A 21,970-nucleotide genomic window follows, 5' to 3' on the forward strand; every position below is an offset into this window, starting at 1 on the left:
CAGCTGCTCACTGTCAGAGATTTCTAACCTAGATAAATGACCTCTCTAGTTTTATCTGCTTAATATTAAAACACAATGGAATAATTGGTAAATGAACCAATTAGGTTAGGTTTCCATTAACTGAAAAATTCAAGTTTCCATGGTTGAGTTTGGCCAAGGTTAGAAAATCTGTCCTAGTTTCACAGAAGCTCTTGGATCCTGATGCAGTGACAGTAGTTGTATCATCAGAAAACCAACTTCTGCAGCTCAGAGTAATGCAACCTGCTGTTGAGCCTCACAAGCTTGGGTATAGAGCTTTGTCTTCAACACTTACACAGTAACCATGCTGCTCTATGTTGAAGTGAAGCACCTCTCTAAGAAGACACCACCAGACTCAACTGCAGTATTTCAGCCGAGGCTACTCCAAGTGGTGCTACAGTCCAGTGGACAATATTAAATAAGCAGGAAAAATAAAGTGTTCAAGAAAATGCCTTGTTAGGATAGAGACGTATGGAATGCCAAAAATAATCTTGTTCCTGCTGTTGATGAAATTCTCTCAACTCTTCTGCATCTATAAAATGAGTGTAAGCAGACCTGGGGGCGACGGGCAGATCTTTCGATGGAGTGGTGCATTCCCTGAGAGCACCACATGTATAAGGTAGAAAGCAACCTAATCACCTATCTTCAGGCCCATAATCCTAAATATACTCTGCTTTCTGAAAGCTATTTTGTATTTATGAGCTCCCACCTTAATACTATTGGTTTTCTGAGTGTAGTTTCCTAACAGACATCTCTGATATGTTGGTAAGGAGGGAACAGTAGAAGCAGATCACCTGAGCAACCTATTTATCTGAATGTCCATTCCATTTCATGCAGCTACTAGAATAAATTACTAGTCCATGTGAATAGGAAACTTTTTCTTCCTTTCACCAGATTGTGGTCAAAGCATGTTTACTACTGGTTTTCATTTATTTTAAAGACACAGTATGAAAAAAAGGCTCCAAACCCTAATTACAAAGGCACATGAGACAAAGAAGAAGATGCTTTACACTGGGTGAAGGTTACTGCTGCTTTTTAGGACTTCCTCTGTAAGAAGTCTTTTTGATTCCAGTAGATGGCATGCACTCTTCAAAGCTTGCTGTGTGCAATCACAAATACTGCTCCAAGGAGCACTCTGAGCTTTCTTTTTAAACTGTATCCCAAGTGATTCTGTTACGCTACACGTGATCTCTATAATCTCTTTAATTTACTACAGGAAGTTAGTATGTCTTCAAAACTAAGTTTTTTCACGTTTTCAGGGCCCAGCCCAGGTAATTTTTGTTGAGGTGTTTTTCAAGGAACATGAGCAATTTAGCTGAAGCAATTTTGTTGGAGTGGTAGTTGTGATGAAAGCAATCTGAATGTCTGTGTAGTGGCATTAAAAGAGAAGCAGGCATTCTAGGTAAAAAAAACCCAAACCAATAAAAGAAATAAGAGAAAAGAATGACAAGGAGTTTCTTGAATGGGATGCATTTTAAGCTAAACATGCCATAAGGTGAGAGAAAAAGCTTAAAATGTCTTTTTTTTTTTTACTTTTTGCCCTGTGAGATAACATTTTACGGGTCAACAAATACAATCTGTTTAAAATGTTATGCTATGAGACTTCTGCACTTTCATAGAGGTTTCTGGCACTCAGAGATTGCAGTAGTAAATTTCTAGTTTTATAGCTGTAAGTCAGATTTTGGAGAACAGCTGAGAAACACCATTATCTGTACTCAGAGGAGAATACATGTCTGTTAGGGTACATAGAGCAAATTGGGACTTCGCGTTTTCATACACTAATTCAAATTCTGACATTTTCTGCTTAGAAGTTCAACTGTTTTCATGTAGGCTCCTAGGAGTTGCTCTGTGCAGTTCCTGACTCTATCCACAACAGTTTCTGGAAGAGAGATTTTCCCCACAGGAAACACTGAGGAATGTTTTCTAACAGAATTAGTGCTGGATGCACTGTTATGTGCTGGCTCCTTGACAAACATCTCATGGAGATGAATGCATTCTTTTAGTTCATTTTTGGTTGCTTTTTATTATCTGAAGTCTTGTCAAACTTGTATCTACATGTGCGCTTTGCAGGGTTTAGAGGAAAATACTGAAAATGTGGAAGGGCCGCCATCTCAGACCTTTGCCACTGGATGTCAGAGAGCAGCTCAGATGGTTGGGTTTTTTAATCTTAATTTTTCTAGTCTTCTGATTAAGTGTGCATAGTAAACCTAGCACTATTCAGTCACTTCTCAAAAATCAGAAAGTAAAGGGCTTTTAGTACTTCGAGAAGCAACTTGTTGGATATGTGTCTTCTAAAGCATATTGGAAAAGAAATACAAAGTTTTGGTATGAGAGGGAACTTGTGTTTGCAGGTTAAAGCAGTAACATCTGTGGTCACTGTTCTTAGCTGGAAAATACTTTGCAACTGTCTTGAAATCACTTGGAATTTTACAGCCCAGCATTAGTCAGACTCCTGAGGCATTAGATGGGTACTTCCATGCTGCTGTGAAAACTCTAGGGAATTTTCAAAGTAGACACCAAGAACAACAGTCATGATAGGATAGGCAAGGAGGGTTTTCCTAAGTTTTTGTATTTTTTCTGCTCATTAATACATATCATACTTTAAAAATAAATAGTTACCACCCATATTTGGTGAGAAAAACTAAGCAATTGAGATTGCATCTTTTTATTCCTAATGGTGTCTAGATGAATGCTAATAACTGTGTTCAGATTTAGTTAAGACTTGCTTAGTAGTAGACTTCTGATGCACTAATTCAGCCGTGGCGGGGGGGAGTTACCTGGCCACTAGAAACTTGTTCTGTGTGAGTGATGTGGTCACAAATCACAGGTGTAGCCACCTGCAGTTACAAACCCGTGACAATTTACTGCAGGAAAAAAAGTGTTTTGAGAGCCATTACTCAAGAAATAAATTCATAGGAGAAACTGCATTTTATTTCCCCTTGTCATGAAAAATTAATTCTTACTGTCTATCTCAATCAGAGATGGTTGATCAGTCTCTCTCTGGACTATTCTGTATTATACAAAACCCCCCACTCTTCTACTCCTTTTTGTCCCTAGCCAGCTTGTCTAGGAGCTGCTACATTTCTGGTCTTCTCACATTCTCACTGGCTTAACCTTTGCTCAGTGCCCTTGAAAACTATGCTAATACCCAGTAATTTCATAGCCTTTTTCTTTGTGCTGCCTGGCACACCCCGAGTAAAAGCAAATGCAAGGTCATGATTTTACTTGTCTCAGAGTTTCTGAGGATGTGAAGAAATAGTTTTTTTCACAAAGTACACTGTTATTGTATAATTTGCCATGATAATAATAATAATAATAATAATATGATTCATCCTTAATTCTTCATCTCAGCCTCAGTACATAATTCTGGGGTAATGAAGCATGCACGGTCCCAGGTTGTTACACCACTATAAAGCCCTATCAGCAAATTGACAGATATTCCACATGTGCATTATTACATAAATAAATTATCATCTTTATGACAGGTATTATACTGTATGGTCTAAACCACACTTTCTTGCTTTAGATTCTGAATGATGCATGGAATAGAATCCCTGAGATAGAAATGCACCTCGTTTAGTCCAAACAAGAAACAAACTGGTGGCCCTTCTTGCATATAGAACTGATAGCCCTCTTAAGTCTGAAATACAGAGTAAATCTGAGTCTTGCCAAGGACCGTGGAAGCCTACAAGGACACTTGTCTTGTGTGAGGTCTGAATAACTACCTTAGCTTTGTTCTTAGAAACTGTAGCTTAATCTCTTTTTGTCAGGCTTTGTCATGACTTTTAAATCAGAAAGTTAGTTGAGTCAGACACTCCAATACACAGTCTCTTTGAGATGTTCAAGTCAGGTTTTCATAAGATTAGGTAGGAGATGCCTGAAGGCAATGCTCTACAGGGTCCCAAAGGCACCGCATGGCTTCCAGGTGGAAGGACATCTGTAAAGCTTCCCATGGCTCCGTTCCATCAGACCCACCATGCAGTGGGTACAGAGGTGGTGTTACACATCTCCTCTTTTGCAACTTACTGCAAAAATTTCACTCTCTCATTGTTTCAAACACCTGGCTGTTATCCTGGTTGCTATGTCCCTATCTACCTGACATTTCCAAAGAGTTTCTAGGTATGGAGGTACATACATGTCTGTATAAAATACAATTATCTTCTTTCTAACAAAATCTCTGTGATTCAATGTGATCTGTTGTCTTCATGTGGTTTATAGTGCAGGGTTCCATGAAAAATGAACTCTAGTTCATGATCTCCCCATAGAGACTAATTCTCTTTTCCACACAACACACTATAAAATGCTTTATGAAATCTAAGCTGCAAGTCAATAAACAAAATTGAACATAGGAAAAGGCATTATCCATGCACTGCACTCTGTCTAAAGAGATTATTGAAAGCCATGTATGTGGCCATACACAGGATGTGTGATTATGAATAGAAAAGAATTCCTGCCTGGCAGATCCATCATCTTTACCTCTCTTTCTTATTGTTTAGATGTATTGCTGCAGCCCAGTTAATAAATAAGTCAATACATTAGTCAGTCAGACATTAAAAAAAGCCCAGGGGAAAAAAAAGTCTCTCTTCCACATGATATATTTGTGAAAAGACCTGGATAGATATGGAAAAAAGGATAATGCACTTGTTAAAAAATTGTGTCATGTTATACTTCGTTTTCCTTTGTTCCTGCTATCAAATGGCCTATAGACTACCCTCTCTCTACAGGACAATTAAGCTTCCTGAGCCAGATTTAAAAGCTGGAGAGAGTGTTTAAGGAAGCGTTTAATGAGTAGAAATCTCATGACAATTCTAATAGGGTTTTAAAAACGCAAACAAATGTAGCATAAATTTAAAGATTGCACACTCAGGTAGATCATGAAGAGTTGTTTTCTTAAATGATCTCATGGAACAATACTTTAAAAAAATCAGAAGAAAGAGACAGATGTAACTGGTAACTGATTCAGAATAAGAAGTCAGGTCATGCAGAACATTGTTCTTCTCAGGTTCAGTAAGGATGCTGCTGATCAGCTATTTAAATATGTAATTGTAGCATCATAGAACTATTTTGGTTGGAAAAGGCCTTTAAGATCATTGAGTCCAACTGTTAAACCTGCACTGCCAAATCCTCCGCCAAACCTTGTCCCTAAGTACCATATCTACACTAATTAACTCCAGGGGTGGTAACTCAACCACTTCCCATGGCAGCCAGTGCTTTTTGGTGAAGAAATTTTTCCAAATATCTAATCTAAACCTGCCTTGGTGCAACTTGAGACCATTTCTCTTGTTTTATCCATAGTTGCTTGAGAGAAGACACCAACCCCCACCTGGCTACAGCCTTCTTTCAGGCAGTTCTGGGGGGGGGTGGTAGGGTCACCCCTGAGCCTCCTTTTCTGCAGCCTTGACACTCCCAGCTCCCTCAGCCTCTCCTCAAAGGACTTGTGCTCTAAACCCTGTACCAGCTCAATTGCCCTTCCCTGGACATATTCCAGCACCTCAATGTCTTTCTTGTAGTGAGAGGCCTGAAACTGAACACAGTATTCAAGGCATGGCCTCATCAGTGCCAAGTACAGGAGGATAATCACTGCCCTGGTCCTTTGGCCACACTGTTCCTGATACAGGCCAGGATGCCATTGGCCTTCTTGGCCACCTGCGCACTGCTGGCTCATGTTCAGCTGCTGTTCACCAGAGCTCCCAGGTCCTTTTCAGCTGAGCATCTTTCCGGGTGCTTTCCCCCCAGCTTGTAGTGCTGTCTGAGGTTGTGATCCAAGGGCAGGAGCCAGCACTTTGTCTTGTTGAACCTCATACCATTGGCTTGGCCCATTGATCTGGCCTGTCCGGATTCCTCTGCAGAGCCTTCTGGCCAGCAGATCAGCTGACACCCGGCCTGGTGTCATTTGTGAGCTGACTGAGGGAGCACTCATCCACATCATTGATAAAGATGGCCCTCAGCTGGATTTAACTCCAGTCACCACCCTCTCTGGGCCCGGCATCCAGCCGGTTTTTAACCCAGTGAACAGTGCACCCATTTAAGCCATGAGAACTCAGCTTCTCCAGGAGGCTGCTGTGTCAAAGATTTTACTAAAGTGCATGTAGACGACATCCACAGCCTTTCCTTCATCCACTAAGTGGGTCACCTGGTCATAGAAGGATATCAGGTTGGTCAAGCAGGACCTGCCTTTCATAAGCCCATGCTGGCTGGGCCTGACCCCCTGGTTGTTCCGATATGCTTGTGATTAAACTCATTTATATGGTTATGTTAAACTCACAGAAGGTACAGTAAATGATAACTCAGAGGAAACAACACGGCTGTAAATTGTGCCAGAGATAAAAGTTCTTTTTCCTGCTGCGAAAAGGCCAGTTATGCTTCAAGGTGTTGCTTGTAATACCAGTCCCTAGGCCAAATCAGGCTCCATAGTAAATCTCCACTCAGAATTCATTAATTTCTTACAAATAAGAAAAAAACCTACATAATGCAGTAGAAGGGCTTAGTAGCAAGAAGCAGCTTAAAACCCTTATTAATGCAGACTGAGGCTTATGTTTCCCTTGCAGACTGAAGCTTATGTTACTCTTGTTTGTAGGAGTTTTGTGGGTTTGGTTTTGCACTTTTTTTATTTTTGTGCAGAAGCTGAGACTTGACCAGATTATTTTACTGATGTATAATGCAACATTTAACAACTGAACATCACATAGCAGGAGTGATGCCAAAGCTAGTGTATGGTTTGAACAATAAAAATATTTTAGCTGTTTACCCTGCATGGCCTGTCATATTTTGGCTGTATATGATGAGCTTTACCAGCTCCAGTGGGGTCTGAAAAATAAATCTAATCTAAGAAATGAAACCCCCAAACTATAGCACATGGCATGGCATGGCATAGAGGAACGATACAGTCCCCTAAATTGAGCTATATTGTCTTCCTAAAGAAGTTTAGCATCTGTTGCCATGATATAATTAATTTAAGCAGCAGACAACACTATTGGAGTTCAAACTAGAAGTTTCTTGATGAACTCATGCTTGAGCCCTAATTTCACAAGAGTTGTGACAAACAGTTTGGACTCCTTACATCCAGCCAGTGAAATCCCTTTTGTCCTGGTGATGTTCCATAAGTTTTCCTAGTCACTCGTGTTTTATTTAGCAACCAGAGTGCACCCTTTCCCACACATGAGACAGGAGTAAGCTGATCATGTGGGGTGGAGCAGGTCCATACTCCCTCTCCCTGCCATGAACACAGCATGTAATCCTTAATAATCAGTGTTGTACCGTCTCTCCAGGGAAAGGAGAAGAGATACAACCCAGATCCAAGATTTGCTGCAAGCCAGTATTCTTCAGGGCATATTAAGCTCTCATTTACTCCCATGTAATCCCACTGATTGCTAGGAGGAGCTCTGTCAGTGAGGAATCACGAAGGTTACTGTCCACCAAACGTCATCATACCATTTTTGCCACGGCTTTACAGCTCCAACTACGTTTGAACCACTTGTCTGAGTACTAGGAAATTGGTACTAGACAAGATTTGCAGCCCATTCACTTTTTATTCTGAGGTCAGAAAAGCTGATTGAGCTTTCTATCCCTCCTCTTTTTTTCTTCTTTCATTAAGAACAGTCCTTCTAGGAACAATTGGACTTCTATAGCTGCTGTTTACTCATTGCTTCAGAAGAGACCAGTGCTTGGTTTGACAACAAACATATAGCTCAAGAGATGTTCTTAGACCCTGATCTTAAGCCTGTCTGTCCTAGGTTGTTTTCTCAAGAATGGCTCTTGATAGCTAGGTTGAAGTAATTGCTACAAAACAAAGCAGACTTTTATACTGAGAATACCTGCTTGGTTAATTGACAGAGCTGAAATACCTTGAACAGAATAAGCATGGTCTCTGTTAATTTACCTTGTCCCCAGCATCTGTTTTCACTAGCCTTGTTATGGTCTTTGCCTACATTTTTCATTGAAATGAAAATTTTTTTCCCCTCTAGTCTGTAATCTAGATTTATGCCAAGCTGGGGGAGTATTTGGGAGATGGAGCGTTCTTTCCCTGTAACTGACTGAAAAGGGCATTGTCACTCAAGCACTGTGTAAATCATTAATGCTTAATTTTTGTGAGGAAAGGAGCTATATTTGGTAGCCAAGGAAAAGCAAGCAGTTCCCCCCAGCCTTTTAGTCCTACAAGCTTCAGTGTGAATACAAGAAAGAAGCATATATATATATATATGAAGAGGTATAGAGAGCAGACTATCCCAGAGAGAGCTGAGAGAAAACCTAAGGAAAATGTTTGGAGGAAATAGGAACAAAAAGTAGCAGGGACCTTGGTGCTTTAATAAATGATTTTCCTGCATTTTGACACATTATGTGTAGTAACCAGCAAGAGAAACAGACTACAGCCTAAAAAGTGCAGATAAATAGATTATCTCATAGAGCACTGTATATCTGACATGCAAAACTACCTGTAAATATTTAGATAATGTAAATTCAAATGTTTATGGACAGATTTTTTTTCCTGTACCTTGTGCATACTGTGAAGATGAGGGACAGTAGCTAACCTTTTGGTTATTCAGGCAAGAGATTGTTTCTTTGCTTAAAAGGGAGTAAAGTTGAAGTTTAATTCTGATACTAAGTTCTGTTAATGCACTTACGTATCACCCTGCCAGGGTAAAGCATATTTGAAATCGGTGAAAATATAGACTTGGTTCACTTTGGGACAGTTTTATACCCTACTAAGGTGAATACAAATCAAATCTCCTGGGCTCAAAGGAGTTTCTCTCTTTTCTAGGGAAAAGTGCTGCCTCAAAAGGGAGAAGGGTAGGTGACACTGAGCTAAGCAGAACATTCTACTAAATGATTCAAAAGCTCTTCGTATGTGCTGCTTGTTATGATCTGCTGTTTCATGTGACTACTTGGCTACTTATTTTCCAATATTTGGTTCATTTTTCATAAATCCTGTCAATGTTTTTAAGCATCTGTAGTTAGCAGTAAATATTATCATCTTTGAAGGTCTCGGTGCATATGAGTTCTCCGTGGACCTGTCTTGTAGCTTAGGTGTTTGGCTGCTTGTCACGATGACATAAGAAAATAATGAACAGAATTAATTTAATGTCTGTATGTTCTGGCCTCAGTGGAGTTAGACTATATGTTTTGGTCGGATGGGTTTCAGATAAGCATTCAGAATGGGCTCTTTGTTTGAATAGCCATAGAAGCTCAGCACAATGGAACAATGATTTATTTAACTAAGGTAATAATTTGCATGTTTGAGAGATCACAGCTGCTAAAAGGCATTCTTCACTGTTTTGTGATACTTACCTGTGTACAGAGGTACCATTAACATTGAGATTAAATTAGTGGTGTTCAGTTGTGCAGCAGGGCCTCTGGTTGTTGGTACTCTTCTGGCTTTGTACTTGAGTACAGCACTGCCTGTGAACTGGGGTGTAGTCAAGCTCCACTCTGTCATGCATTCATTTTTTTCCATCAGCATGAAAATCTGAAGCAGAAGAAAGCCTTATTCGTGTTTAAGTCCCTTCCCTGCATGCTTTAATATGGCACTGTGGCCTTCAGGGTGTGGAGAAAGCTGTGCATGCGAGCATGCAGTATCAGAGGGAGATGGCAGAGGAGTAGGACAGATTCATGGGGATCTGGTTTGTAGGACCCATACTCTGCCCTGACTTACATCTGTGCATCTCCATGGGCTTCAATAGGCACTTCTTGCAGTCGTGTCATTATGTGACTGCAGGTTTCAGGTGCAAAAATTCTGCATTCTCCTGGAGCTGAATATCATTTACAAGATGCAAATAGAGGCACAGAACCAGTGCAAGGAAGATGTCACAGTCCATAAGACAAGAATTAATTTCCATGACTCTGAGATAAACAGATTTTCCTCTTCTAGTAATTGGATAGAAAATTTCTGTTGCAAAGTTTGGATTTTGTCATGTGCTACACAAGAAGCTTCTCTTATCCTTCACAGAAAGTTCATATTTCACTATTTTTTCTCCTCCTCTCCTCCCATAACATAGTCAAAAGCCCAGAATAATACTTCCTCTCTGGTCCAGTGATAAATATTTTGTTGCTGAGAGCAGTGCTAATTCCTTTATGGTACCATTTTTTGTGTTCTGATATTCATCTGTCATCCCTTTTTGTAACATGAGTGCACAGTTAGTATATTTTCCTACTGTGTCTTTTTCTTTAAAAACCCCATACTCATCAGAATTTCAGCCTATGCTGAAGGATCACTTACAATCTTGAAGTGATGGAGAGTGTAAAACTTCGAAAAGTGGAAAAGGTTCCAGGAAACCAAACACAAAGTAGCCCAAAGTAAAATCATCAAGTACTTCGGTTTACAGATCCATTGCAGTTCCGCCCAATTATTTACCAGTGAACAAGACTCCAAGGTTCTCTTTTGAATTAGTTTCAGCTGTCCATATTTCAAAGTTTCTGAGCAATATATAATTAATGTGTAGTGAACAATAGGTCAAAACAAGTTCTATATTCATGTTTGGAATGCAAGTGAAACTAGTTGTAATCCCCAGTTGCAAAGTTTGGATCCCAAGTTCCTTGGGTTTTTGGCGCACTTCCGCCGGTGATTTCATGGCTTAGGCGCCCATGTGCATGAAAACTGCAGACACTGTCTCATCTTTCTTGTAATTCCTCAAGTCACTCACATTATCCCCTGGCTAATCCTTATGTATCTCTGATACTTGCATTGGTAAGTCTTCAAGAAGTAGGCAAGCCTCACATTTGAGCTGTCAGAATGTGCACTGGTATTCTTTGTTATTTCACCACCAGCAGCACATTTTGTTGTGACCACTGCTGCGAAATAGTTTTTAAATTGCAGAATAAAAATTGCAACACTTGGAGGGGTTTTCCCCTTAAAAGAAGAAAGAATATTCTCTAATGCATTTTCAAATGGTGCTATTTTTTTAACCATGAAGTGTATTAGAAAGAAATGCAATTTTAATTTGAAAGGGAAAATTGTAGAAATATTTGCATCAAAATGACTGGATTCTTATTACAAGTCTAATAACTGTTTGTTGAGAAACTTTGCAAAGACACAAGCTGTACATTATTAAAAAAAAGTTTTGATTCATTGGAAATGGCTCAGTACTGAGAACACTGAAACTTTATATATCTTTTCAAACCTGTTTGAGGTCTGTAAACCTCAGTCTTCTGTTGTAGAGGAAAATTTTCTAAAATCTTGTCCTAATCTGGCATAAGACCAGATCTCAAAAAGTATAGTTTCCTTGATAATTAAAATTTTGTTCTTTACCTATTTCTCATATTTAAATAGACAGCCTTAACTTTTAGGGGAAATGTCTGATTCATAGTAGTATTTTTGGTATTTTTTTCCAATACATTTTAATATTTTGCATATAAAAAGGGAGTCTATTGCTACCAATTTCTCAGGTGTTGAGAAAGTTAGAGGCATGACTTTTGCAGTCCTGCACTCATGTATGTATCACTTTGTATTGGGTTTGCATGGCCTGCTTTTGGTAGCAGGGGAGCCATAGGGGTGGCTCCTGTGAGAAGCTGCCAGAAGCTTTGACCGTGACCAGAAGCTTCTCCTGTGAGAACCTGCCAGAAGCTTTGACCGTGTCCAGCAGAGCCAATCCCTGGCAGCTCCAAAGATGGATGTGCCGCTGGCCAAGGCTGGGACAATCAGGAATGGTGGTGATGCCTCTGTGATAACAGATTTAAGAAAGAAGAAAAAAAACTTACTGCTCAGATGTAATTATGGCCAGAGAAGAGTGGTGTGAGAACATGTGAGAAGAACAGCTCTGCTGACACCAAGGTCAGTGGAAAAGGAGGGGAGGAGGTGCTCCAGCCACTGGAGCCGAGGTTCCTCTGCAGGCTGTGGTGCAGACCATGGTGAAGCCGCTGTGCCCCTGCAGCCATGGGGATCCACGGGGATGCAGAGATCCACCTGCAGCCCATGGAGGAGCCCCATGCCAGAGCAGGTGGATGCTTGAGAGGAGGCTGTGAGCCCATGGGAGACCTGTGGAGAGAGGGGCTGTGTACCCATTTTGAGGCAGTCTGTCCTTGAAGGACTGCACACCATGGAAGAGTGACCCACACTGCAGCAGTTTGAGGAGGACTGTGGGAGTGACTCATGCTGCAGCAGCTCTGGCTAGACTACAGCTCATGGCATGGAGCCACGCTGGACAAGTTCGCGGAGAACTGTCTGCCGTGGGAGGGACCCCATGGTGCAGCAGGGGAAGGACTCTTCTCCCTGGGCAGCGGGAGAAACTTCGGCTGACAAACTGAGCATAACCCTCATTTCCTGTCTCCTTGCATCACTGGGGTAGGAGGGAGGGGTGGCGGGAAAGTGTTCTTAAGGACTTACTTTTACTTCTCGTTATCCTGTTCTGATTTTGTTAGTAATAAATTTAATTCATATCCCCAAGCTGAGCTTGTTTTGCCCATGTTGGTATTTGATGAACGATCTCTCCCGGTCCGTATCTCAACCCATGAGCCCTTTGTTAAATTTTCTCTCCCTTGTCCAGCTGCAGAGGGGAGTGAGTGAGCAGCTTTGGTGGGTACCTGGCATCCAGCCAGCATCAACCCACTACACACTTCCTCAAATATAAACCAGAGTTAGTAAAAAAACTTTTTCCTCTAACCACGGCCAATTCAATGAAACCAAAGGTTTTCTTGGGAAATGCATAGTTTTCTGACCAATTTTCAGTGGCGGTTGTTCAAGTCTCATTACAGCCAAGTTAAAAGTATTCTCTTGACTTCAACATTCTGATTATATTACAATAAAATGTTAATGTTGAAATTAACGTTTTCAAAAGATTAAGCAAAATGTTCTTGAATGCTTTGTTTTGCAAATAAATCCTAATTTTTAAACTATTATCCTCAGTTGGAATTAAATAAGATAATAAAATCTACATTTTTCTGCTAATAGAAACTTTGTTCTTCAGCTGTCTCTCCTGCTTAAGTAAACAGCCATGGTCTTTAGAGAAACTGAGTTTTCTATCTCCACACCAGTACCTTAGTCCATGAAACATCTGGGATTATATGTCCAGTGAATTAATTCTGATTGTATATCTACCATTTGAGAAATAACCACAAAAAATACTGCGAGGGCTACACCTTCAGAAGGACACACCATTGCCATTTCAGAGACTTCTTTGGAGCAGTAAATATGCAGTGTTTATGAAATGTGGGAGGTGGTGGAATATGCGTCAGATTCCCCAGTTATATATGATGGAAGTAATCCAGACTTTCCCTTTTGGCATCTTGTGCTATAACTTCTACTTGATTTTTCACTTTTTATTCTAGTGCCAACAATATGCCTAAGCAAGTAGAAGTCCGGATGCATGAAAGTCATTTAAATCCAGTGGAGCACAGATCCAGGAACATATGTGTGCAGTTCTGCCAGTCCCTCCACAGGAATCTGCTCCTGACTCTTACTGTCTTTGGTAAGCTACATCTGCTGCTCTGGACGCTCCGTGTGTATCTGCATTTGCTCCTGTGGCACCACAGCCTCTGTGGTCTTCAGCTGTTCCAGCTGAACAGCCAGAGAGTAAATAGGATGCCCATGGGCACTGCTTGTGTAGTTCAGGTGAGAAAGGTTCTCCTGACACAACACAGAGCAAATCCATACCACTGAGGCACATTCTGTGTCTGGTTTGGAAGGGAGTGTGATTTAAACCCCTAGGCCAGTCAGGTCAGTGTCATTCAGGAGAACTGAATGTGCTACACCTTTTTCTCTCACTGATTTGGGGGAAAAAAAAAAACAACAAACTTCTCGAATTTTCCTTTTATCTCTCAGTTTACACTTCACTGGTTTTAAGGTTTCTCTTCCCTCTCTGTAGCTGTAAGCCAACGCTCCATGATCTCATCCTGAATATTGCCTCTGGCTTTAGCAACTTCCAAATACGGAACAGTTTGACATTTTATTGTGGTTCACGGGCTCTTTGCCTGTTTCTTTTTCACTGAAAGCCCAACAGCCATATGCAGCAAATTTGTAGACATACTCTTGTTACTGTTTGAAAAACCGGCTGCAACTGGTCTTGAGCTGCAAATTTCATGTCCATATTTTCAGCCTGCAAAACCCCATACTGCTGCAGTGTTTGCCTTGAATCGTCTTTTAAAGGTGTACCTGATGCTGTCCAAAGAAAAAGTTTTAAATACACATACATTTTTCATTGTATAAAAGAGATACTTCATAGTCAGAGATGCTGCAGATCACAACACAAGCTTTACTATCAGGTTTTATTACACTTGGGACTTGGGCTTCTGATCAGGAAAAAAAAGGCATCCTGGATGTAAAATAAAATAACCTGTCCAAAAAGATCATGTTATGAAAGTAGACATGGCCTTTTTTTCCCCTAATCTGTGCTTTAACAGCCTCAATCCTGAGAGGGAGGTTTAAGTTTTATCACTTTAGAAATCCACATAAATGATGAAGGGTTTGGTTGTGATTTGAGAACATCAGCACAAGGAGAAGAATGCAGAGCATCAAAAAAAGGAATAATACATGAGCCGTAAGAATCAAGTTTTCTTCAAAGATAGGTGGAGTATTTCACATCTGGCAGTTTCTCCCAATACCCACCTGCTCCTTTTTTTTGTTCTTCTTCCAGGTGTTATCCTGGGTGCAGTGTGTGGGGGTCTTCTTCGGCTAGCAACACCTATTGACCCTGACATCATCATGTTAATAGCCTTCCCGGGAGATATACTTATGCGGATGCTAAAAATGCTGATCCTCCCTTTAATTATCTCCAGTTTAATCACAGGTAAGATCCATTAGCCATAAATACTTTAAGATGCTTTCTACAGATATCACCTGGTTTGCATTTTGTTATGTAGGAAGAATAATGGTGTGATCCTGTCAGCATTTTGCAGTTGCAGTGTGTATTTCAGAGTTAATTCCTGAATGACTTGGTTGGCTTTATTATGTATATTGTCCAGTGAATTTATTTGCAAACACATGTGCACATACTACTGTCAGAAATTTCTTAATGTGCTGTTTGATCTAATTTCTGGATGGGACCTTACAAATAAAATGGCATGACATTAGTGAGTCTAGCCTTCTTGAAGGTGTGGTGTCAGCTAGACCATGACCAGTGTGCAGAAGTCAAGGGCAAAAGATGGTAGAGATCTTCTCTATTTTTCAGTGTTTCAATTAGATGGAGTTTTAAATGCTTCTCTTTAAATTATTAGCAGTAGACACTGCACACAACTGGAGGGAGAAGCATCAGTAACCTGTCCAATGGTGAGAACATCCGAGGGATGAAAGTAGGCACCCACAGGAAGTCATTAAACTTTGAAAATTACAAAGGATTTTATTTTATAATTATTGAATTGGGTATTGAGTGTCAATGTTTGCTTTTTCTTAAACACCTGCAGGACTGTCTGGATTAGATGCTAAAGCAAGTGGCCGCCTGGGGACAAGAGCCATGGTCTACTACATGTCCACCACTATTATTGCTGCTGTGCTGGGTGTGATTCTGGTTCTGGCCATCCATCCGGGGAATCCGAAACTCAAGAAACAGCTTGGTCAAGGGAAGAAGAATGATGAAGTATCTAGTCTGGATGCCTTCTTGGATTTGATCCGAAACTTGTTCCCTGAAAATCTGGTTCAAGCATGCTTTCAGCAGGTAAGTCCTTCTGCTCCTTGGTAATATTCTTTACATCTTTTACTTGCCAGGGTTGTCTGCAGAGTTAATGTCATTATTTAGGTTAATCAGAGAAATGATATAAAGAGGAATACAGGTCTAAAGTCTTGAGCAAGTAAATGAAAGAACATTATTTATAGCTGCCTTGGTTTATCCTGTAGTTATTATTTAAATTATTTTTTTTAAAAAAGTTTATTCTGTTATGAAGTAAACTTTAATTTTCTCCATGCTTTTCATACATTATCTATGGTCATGAATGCTGGCTTGGTCTTTCACCCAGGTTGAATTTTAACTTGGCTGTTAGTTACAGAGATGATGGTTCTGCAATGCCCTGTTTGGAATATATGGATGATCTTCATTCCAGCTCGTTGCCAAAAATGTAGCCCAAACCCCAACCTCTCATAACCTCTATTGCTGTGTTAGAGTCCGGATGAAAATAGAAAATAGATGAAAATTTCCAGTGGGGAAAATAGATCCAAAGGGCTGACCCACCTACAGGTGGCTCCATTTCACCAGTTTTGGAGCATGCTGGGAAGGAAGGATGCTTGCACAATGTGCTGCTTGCTCTGTAGGGAGATAATTTTGTCTGAAAACTTTTCACCAGTGCTTAATCAAAATACCTTGACTTTAAGAGGTAAAATAAATGAAAAACATACATTTCCTAATTTTTACTTAAGCAGATTTCTAAGCTGCTTTTTCCTCCAACTGAATTGTTTGAAAGTAATGCAAATAGGTTTTTTTGGGGTTGGGGTTGTTTTTTGATATAACAGGATTTGTTGCCAAACTTGTTCTTAAGTGTTCCTGTGTGAAATGGTATGATAGCTTGTGCTGTGGTTATGGCCAAAGAATAAAGTAAAGAGAAGAGGGGGAAGGGAGTAGAGGCCATGGGAGAGTGGAAGAATGGAGGGTAACTTAAACTGCCAAAAGCCCTTGGATTGCTTCACTTCTTACATGGACTTCCACATAAAAACACATAATCCTTTGGGATTTAGAAAGAGAACAGTCTCAATATTTCCAAATCATCATGGGAATGTCAGTCGTGGTCAAACTGTTGGTGGCTAAACATCACATGTAATGCAAAATGTATTTTTGCAAAACTGAGTGAAGGAAAGCAGGGTGCTTATGTTTCTTCATCCTCTCCCTCATTTGAATTGTGGAAGAGAGGAAAATTCAATTTCTGGTCAATTGAAAATGGTCAATTATTTTGACAAAGGGGCAAAAAACAGAAAAAATAAGAATTAAGCTACCTGTGTCAGATAGTTTTTTTTATAACATTAATCTTATTTTTTCAGTGTTACTGAAATGTTCAGGTTTCTTCACTAGTTATGGATCACCAATTTCACCAATTGTTTTGAAATGTAGTTAAAAAAAAAAAAATCTGAGCTTTTTGGATTCAGTGTTTGACTTCAGCAGATTCCAGACTAATTTCTAGTGAAAACCTTTGCCATAAAGCCACATTTCATTTGTGAAGTGTGACTAGATGGAACTTGTGCTTCTGTTAGCCCTTAACTCCTCTGTAAGGAGCTGGGCTTTACTTTTCTCTCTCTTTAGAAGGAAAATTACCTTCTTTAATGGTGTCAGCATATATTTTCTTTCCTACATTCATACAGTCTCTCTCCATAGACACTCAGAGTTTCCAGGTAGCCTTAGGAGGAAGAAACGTTTTGCAGTAATGCTGCAAAGAGTGGTTCTGAAAGGTGCACAGCAATGGTGCTGTACTGTGTGAGGGGAGTTCTCTGTGCCTTCCATTGCCACCAGGCAAAACACAGTGAGGAGATTCATGAGCAGCTTTGGAACTGTTCATTTGCAAACTGGACTGTGAGCCATCATGAGATTTCAGTCTTTCCTGAAGTTTAGCATGGTCCACAAGAAAGTTTAAATTTATAATGAAAATTGCTATTCCCGCAGACAGAAGATTTTATGTGCCATGAAAAACCATGGGACTATCTGTAAATATGACTATACCATTTAAACAGCTTTCTAGTCTCAGATGTGTCAGAATATAAGCTTTATGTCATACTCAGCATTTTTAGAGACTGTGGCCTTGTGCAAAGGACTTCTGAGGATCTTTGAATTAAGTGATTGTAGTGGAATTTGTGAGTGAAGAGTCTCATGTTTTAAGTTTAATTTCCATTACTCAATGCTTACATTCTGAATACCTCACATAAAAAACTGTGTTGATAACATCCCTCAGATAAAATTTAACTCTGAAAAAAAGTAGGCATGCAAGAATGTTAGATGGTTTCAGGACAACTGAAGAGTTTCTCATGCAAAGTTACGTAGGTTTTCTGTCTATATCCTCCTCTCCAGATTTAGGCAGCAGGTTTTAGAAAGAGAGATGTAAGGTATTTTAAAACCATAAGGCTTTAAACCATATGGATCAAATATGGATCATCATCTATAGTACTACAATGTCCATGTCAACAGGAAAGAGCTGCAAATGCTCTTTGAAAAGCTAATGCACATTTTCTGTTACCTTGCTAAAAGGTGTTTGTAGGAGCAAGGGAAGTAGGGAGCAGGTGGGAAAACATGTCAGGCCAGTCATAGCTTCCAAACTGTTTTACCTGTCCCAGGACCATGAAGAGGTGGAAAAAGGGTCAAGGTGTGAAGTGGGAGGAAAACATCCCTTCTAAAAGCTGTTGCTTTTAGGGAGATCACAGATCTCTTTTTCCAGTCCCTCCTCCCTTTTTTCCTAGCTGTAAACTCAAGCTCACTTCTCCTCCTACCACTCCTTCCCAGCTTTCCCTTTACCCTGCCTTTCATGTGCCAGGAGGGGTCCAAATGCATTCAAAAGCATATACCTTCTTTTTTTGAGGTGGTCAGATTTGTATCTGGCAGCATTGGTAATTTTTCTGTTATCTATCACTCAAAATCTTTTAATTAGAGACCTCAGGGGACTGTGTACATTCCATTTTGAGCTATTGCAGTCAAGAGCTCAAAAGGTGTAAGAGAAGTGTTGGAAATGTCCTAAATTTTTGATTCAAGTTAACCATCAAACTGGGATGACTTGAGCTGGACAGACTGTCCTGAATTACAAGCCTTACTGCAGAGTTGCTGCCATAACTGATCTTAGAGGCACTTGCCTTTTGGTGCTAAACAAATGGTATCAACCTGTAACACACAGTCTGGGAAGCATCCTTTGTGAACTGCCTGGCCAAAAGAGCTATCTGTAAAATGTTTCATTGTAGTGATAAAAAACATGCATTTACCATACTTTTCACACTAGAGTAATGAGGAAGACCCCCAGGACTTTGTAGCACTTAGAACTGTTGAAAAATAAACGAAGAAGGGTAAGAGGCTGTGGAATGCATGTCCAATCCTTCAAAAATATAGCTCCCTGGAATTTCAAGTGAAGACTGTTTTTATTATTATTTCCTTATCTACCATATGGATTGCATTCAGTCTGTTTCCATTCTCATGCTCCCTTCTTATTGCCTTCAGATACAAACTGTCACCAAGAAAGTGCTGGTGCCACTACCTGTTGAAGAGCCACCTAATGTCACTGATTCTGCTATTGCTATGGTGAATGAGACAGCACCACCTGAAGCCCAGATGGTCATTAAGAAAGGACTTGAATTTAAGGATGGCATGAATGTCCTGGGTAAGAAAATTTTCTGCCTGTCAAATATGTACCTCATATGTATGTCACAGCTTTTTGCTGTGGCTAGGTGTAGTCAGTGTTGTCCAATCTGCTCTTCAGTGCACATTTAGTCTCTCCAGATAATCGCCAAATGTTATCACCTACTAGGTGTCCTGTCCATTGGTCTCTGAGATACCATAGAAACCAGCAAGTGAATTGTTCTGGATTGGCAGCTTTGTGGTTATGAATTGGAGTACAGTGGCAAAGCATGTAGGAGGTACCAAAAATATCCTTTCATCCTAGAAGAAGCTGACCTAGGCTAATACTAATGTGTATTGGCAAAACAGTATGGGGGAGAGCTTCAAGAGGCAGTGCTTCACACACCCCCTGATGGAGCTGAGCTAAGTTGTTTCCAGTGGTGTCTCGGGTGTGCTGAACTAATTTGGCTTGAGGCAGAGCTTGAAGTGAGAGGTGGAGTGTGAACCACACCACCCAAGAAAAATCCCAGAAAGACTTGACACATTTCTGAGTCACAGCTCCCTCCTCCTTTCATCTTGGCTGCTGACCTTTACCAGCTGCAAATGCCATCATGCCATCTTGTCTGGACAAGCCAGCAAGTGGAGGTGGTAGGAAAACTTTGCCTATCTCCCACCCTTTCCTGAAGCAACTATTCAGTCTGGGGTGGGGGCACATGAGAAACAAACATCTTCCACACCACTTCTATTTTCTCTTCTGTGTCTAGAATCCCTGTTTTGTCAGCCCAGAGAGGAGTGCTCCTCCTTCAACTCCTTGTTTTCTGCATGTGGGTGAAGTCAGTCACAGATTAGCTCTCAATTTGTAGCCTCACACCTACGCTCAAAGATGCTCTGTGACAGCATGTCCACAAGGCTGAGGCTGACACCTCTCTGTCTATCGGTGTTGTCCTCAAAGTGGGACAGTATGTTGGGCTACCTAATCCCCTGCTTTCTCTCACCACTGGGCCATAACCTTTGAAGGGCAAATGGCCTCTTACCGGTGCTGAACAGCTCCTGCTGACACAGTGGCTGCTGTGTCTGCAGACCTTCTTGAGGTGTTGGTGAGTTGGGTGGCTGCTTTGCTTAGATATAGCGGAGAAGATAGCATCTATAAGCTGATCTTGTTTTTCTGTGAAGCAGCCTGCTCTACAAGAGCCTTGTATCCTGCCTGCCTTCATGGCTCTCATTCCATTCAACATCTGTGGGCAGAGAAGCCACTTTCAGAGTTGCAAGTTGGCATTTTGCACCATGAATGAGGCAGCAGCTCAGTGCCAGTGCTGTTACCCTCACCTGCTTTTTTCTCTCCTGGAATTCTGCTTATGCATTAAAATGAAACAGTTGTTCTGATGTGAGAGATGCATTACATTTAATGCTGGGCTTGTTTTGTGCAGGCTCTGTCATGGATAAGAAAAGATCTAGAAGCCTGAATACAATTCCTGCAGAAAAGAAATATGCTGGGAAATTTGGTGTGGTGTTTTGACCAATGACTCTCAAATGTAGAGTTTTTTGGGTTGGTTTGGTATGGTTTGATTTGGAATGAAGAAGTGAAGATGTTGTGGGAATTTCCATCCAGTTTGAAAAAGCTGTACAAGCCAGGCAAATTCCTGCAAATAGGAACCAATCTGACTCTCATGAGTAACATAACAGCTCATTTGGAATTAATGAACAAAACTACCTATTAACATTTTCTAATGCAGATTCTGAATTCCAGGAAGTAACTCGGTCTTTGAAAAGCTTTTCATCATTTCTCTACGCTCTGCAGCACACAAACATATGCTTCACTTCCCTATTCAACTGACTCAACAAAGATAGCTTGGTCCTAAAGAATGACTTTGTATCCAGGAAATTAGATTAAAAAAAAAGAAGAAAAATCTGGTTGCTAAACCCAGTGTGAAGATACGGGACAGCCTGTCTTTTCCCAGGGTACTGGCAGCTCAGATTCCCTTATCTTTGAATGCTTTTGTGTCCCAGTAAGTTTTTCCATAGGAATTTCCCAGATGAGTTTACACATTTGTTAAATACTGGACTCATATCATGACTGAAAATTTAGCCTCGAAGGATCACTGAAGATTCAAACCATCTGTCAGTATCAGTTAATAATCCAACTCTGGACACTGAAAATTGCTGGATGGAAAAGGTTAGCATTGAAGAAATAGCTCCAAAGTAATCCATGACAGATGCATCAGTTGTTTTTTCACACTGATAGCCCAATACTCCAGATAATCACACCTCAGCATTTACATTTAGGAGCCAAGTGTTACCCAGATTGAATGCTACGATTTTGTATCCACTGATAGCCTTTTCAGTGAGGTTAATCTGCTTATTGGCAGTTCTGTGATCAAGTGAAAAACCCACCTTCTCCTCCCACCTTCTTCATTTACTTCTGCCTTCTGCATTTAAGAGGAATACTCCTCGCCTGCAAAAGTTCTAGGCTACTTTTGCCTTTCCCTGCACTCCAGGACTGATTGGTCTGTAGGCTGAATCTGTCAAGGCACTTTTGTAAAGCCTGAGAAAATTCCTCTTGGTTCCTAGCAACTGTTTTAACAAGAGAGTTATGGTGCAGCACTGTGTTCCCTTTCCCATTTACCAGAGCTCATGAGGTTTCTAGTAGCTGCATGGCACTGAGAAGATTATTGTATATGTACTTTTTTGATGATCAGATCAATTCAGGGAAAAAAACCAACAAAACCATAGTTGGGCTGTGAAACTGGAATTTAGTAAAACATTGAAGAATCAAAGTTGTTCTGAATTTGATCATGGTA

The 21,970-nt window shown here is 40.5% G+C and overlaps 1 protein-coding gene across 2 annotated transcripts in view; it reads left to right on the forward strand.

Annotated features, from left to right (window-relative positions):
* Positions 1-21,970, forward strand: part of SLC1A2 (solute carrier family 1 member 2) — an 89,938-nt gene that overhangs the window by 40,294 nt on the left and 27,674 nt on the right. For both annotated transcript variants that reach the window (XM_048308025.1, XM_048308024.1), the window contains exons 2-5: positions 13,276-13,415; positions 14,580-14,732; positions 15,346-15,596; positions 19,056-19,215. In XM_048308025.1, coding sequence (XP_048163982.1) covers positions 13,276-13,415; positions 14,580-14,732; positions 15,346-15,596; positions 19,056-19,215 — 704 coding nt within the window. The remainder of the gene's footprint in view (positions 1-13,275; positions 13,416-14,579; positions 14,733-15,345; positions 15,597-19,055; positions 19,216-21,970) is intronic.

This window comes from Corvus hawaiiensis, chromosome 6 (assembly GCF_020740725.1).
Source record: "Corvus hawaiiensis isolate bCorHaw1 chromosome 6, bCorHaw1.pri.cur, whole genome shotgun sequence".
NCBI lineage: Eukaryota > Metazoa > Chordata > Aves > Passeriformes > Corvidae > Corvus > Corvus hawaiiensis.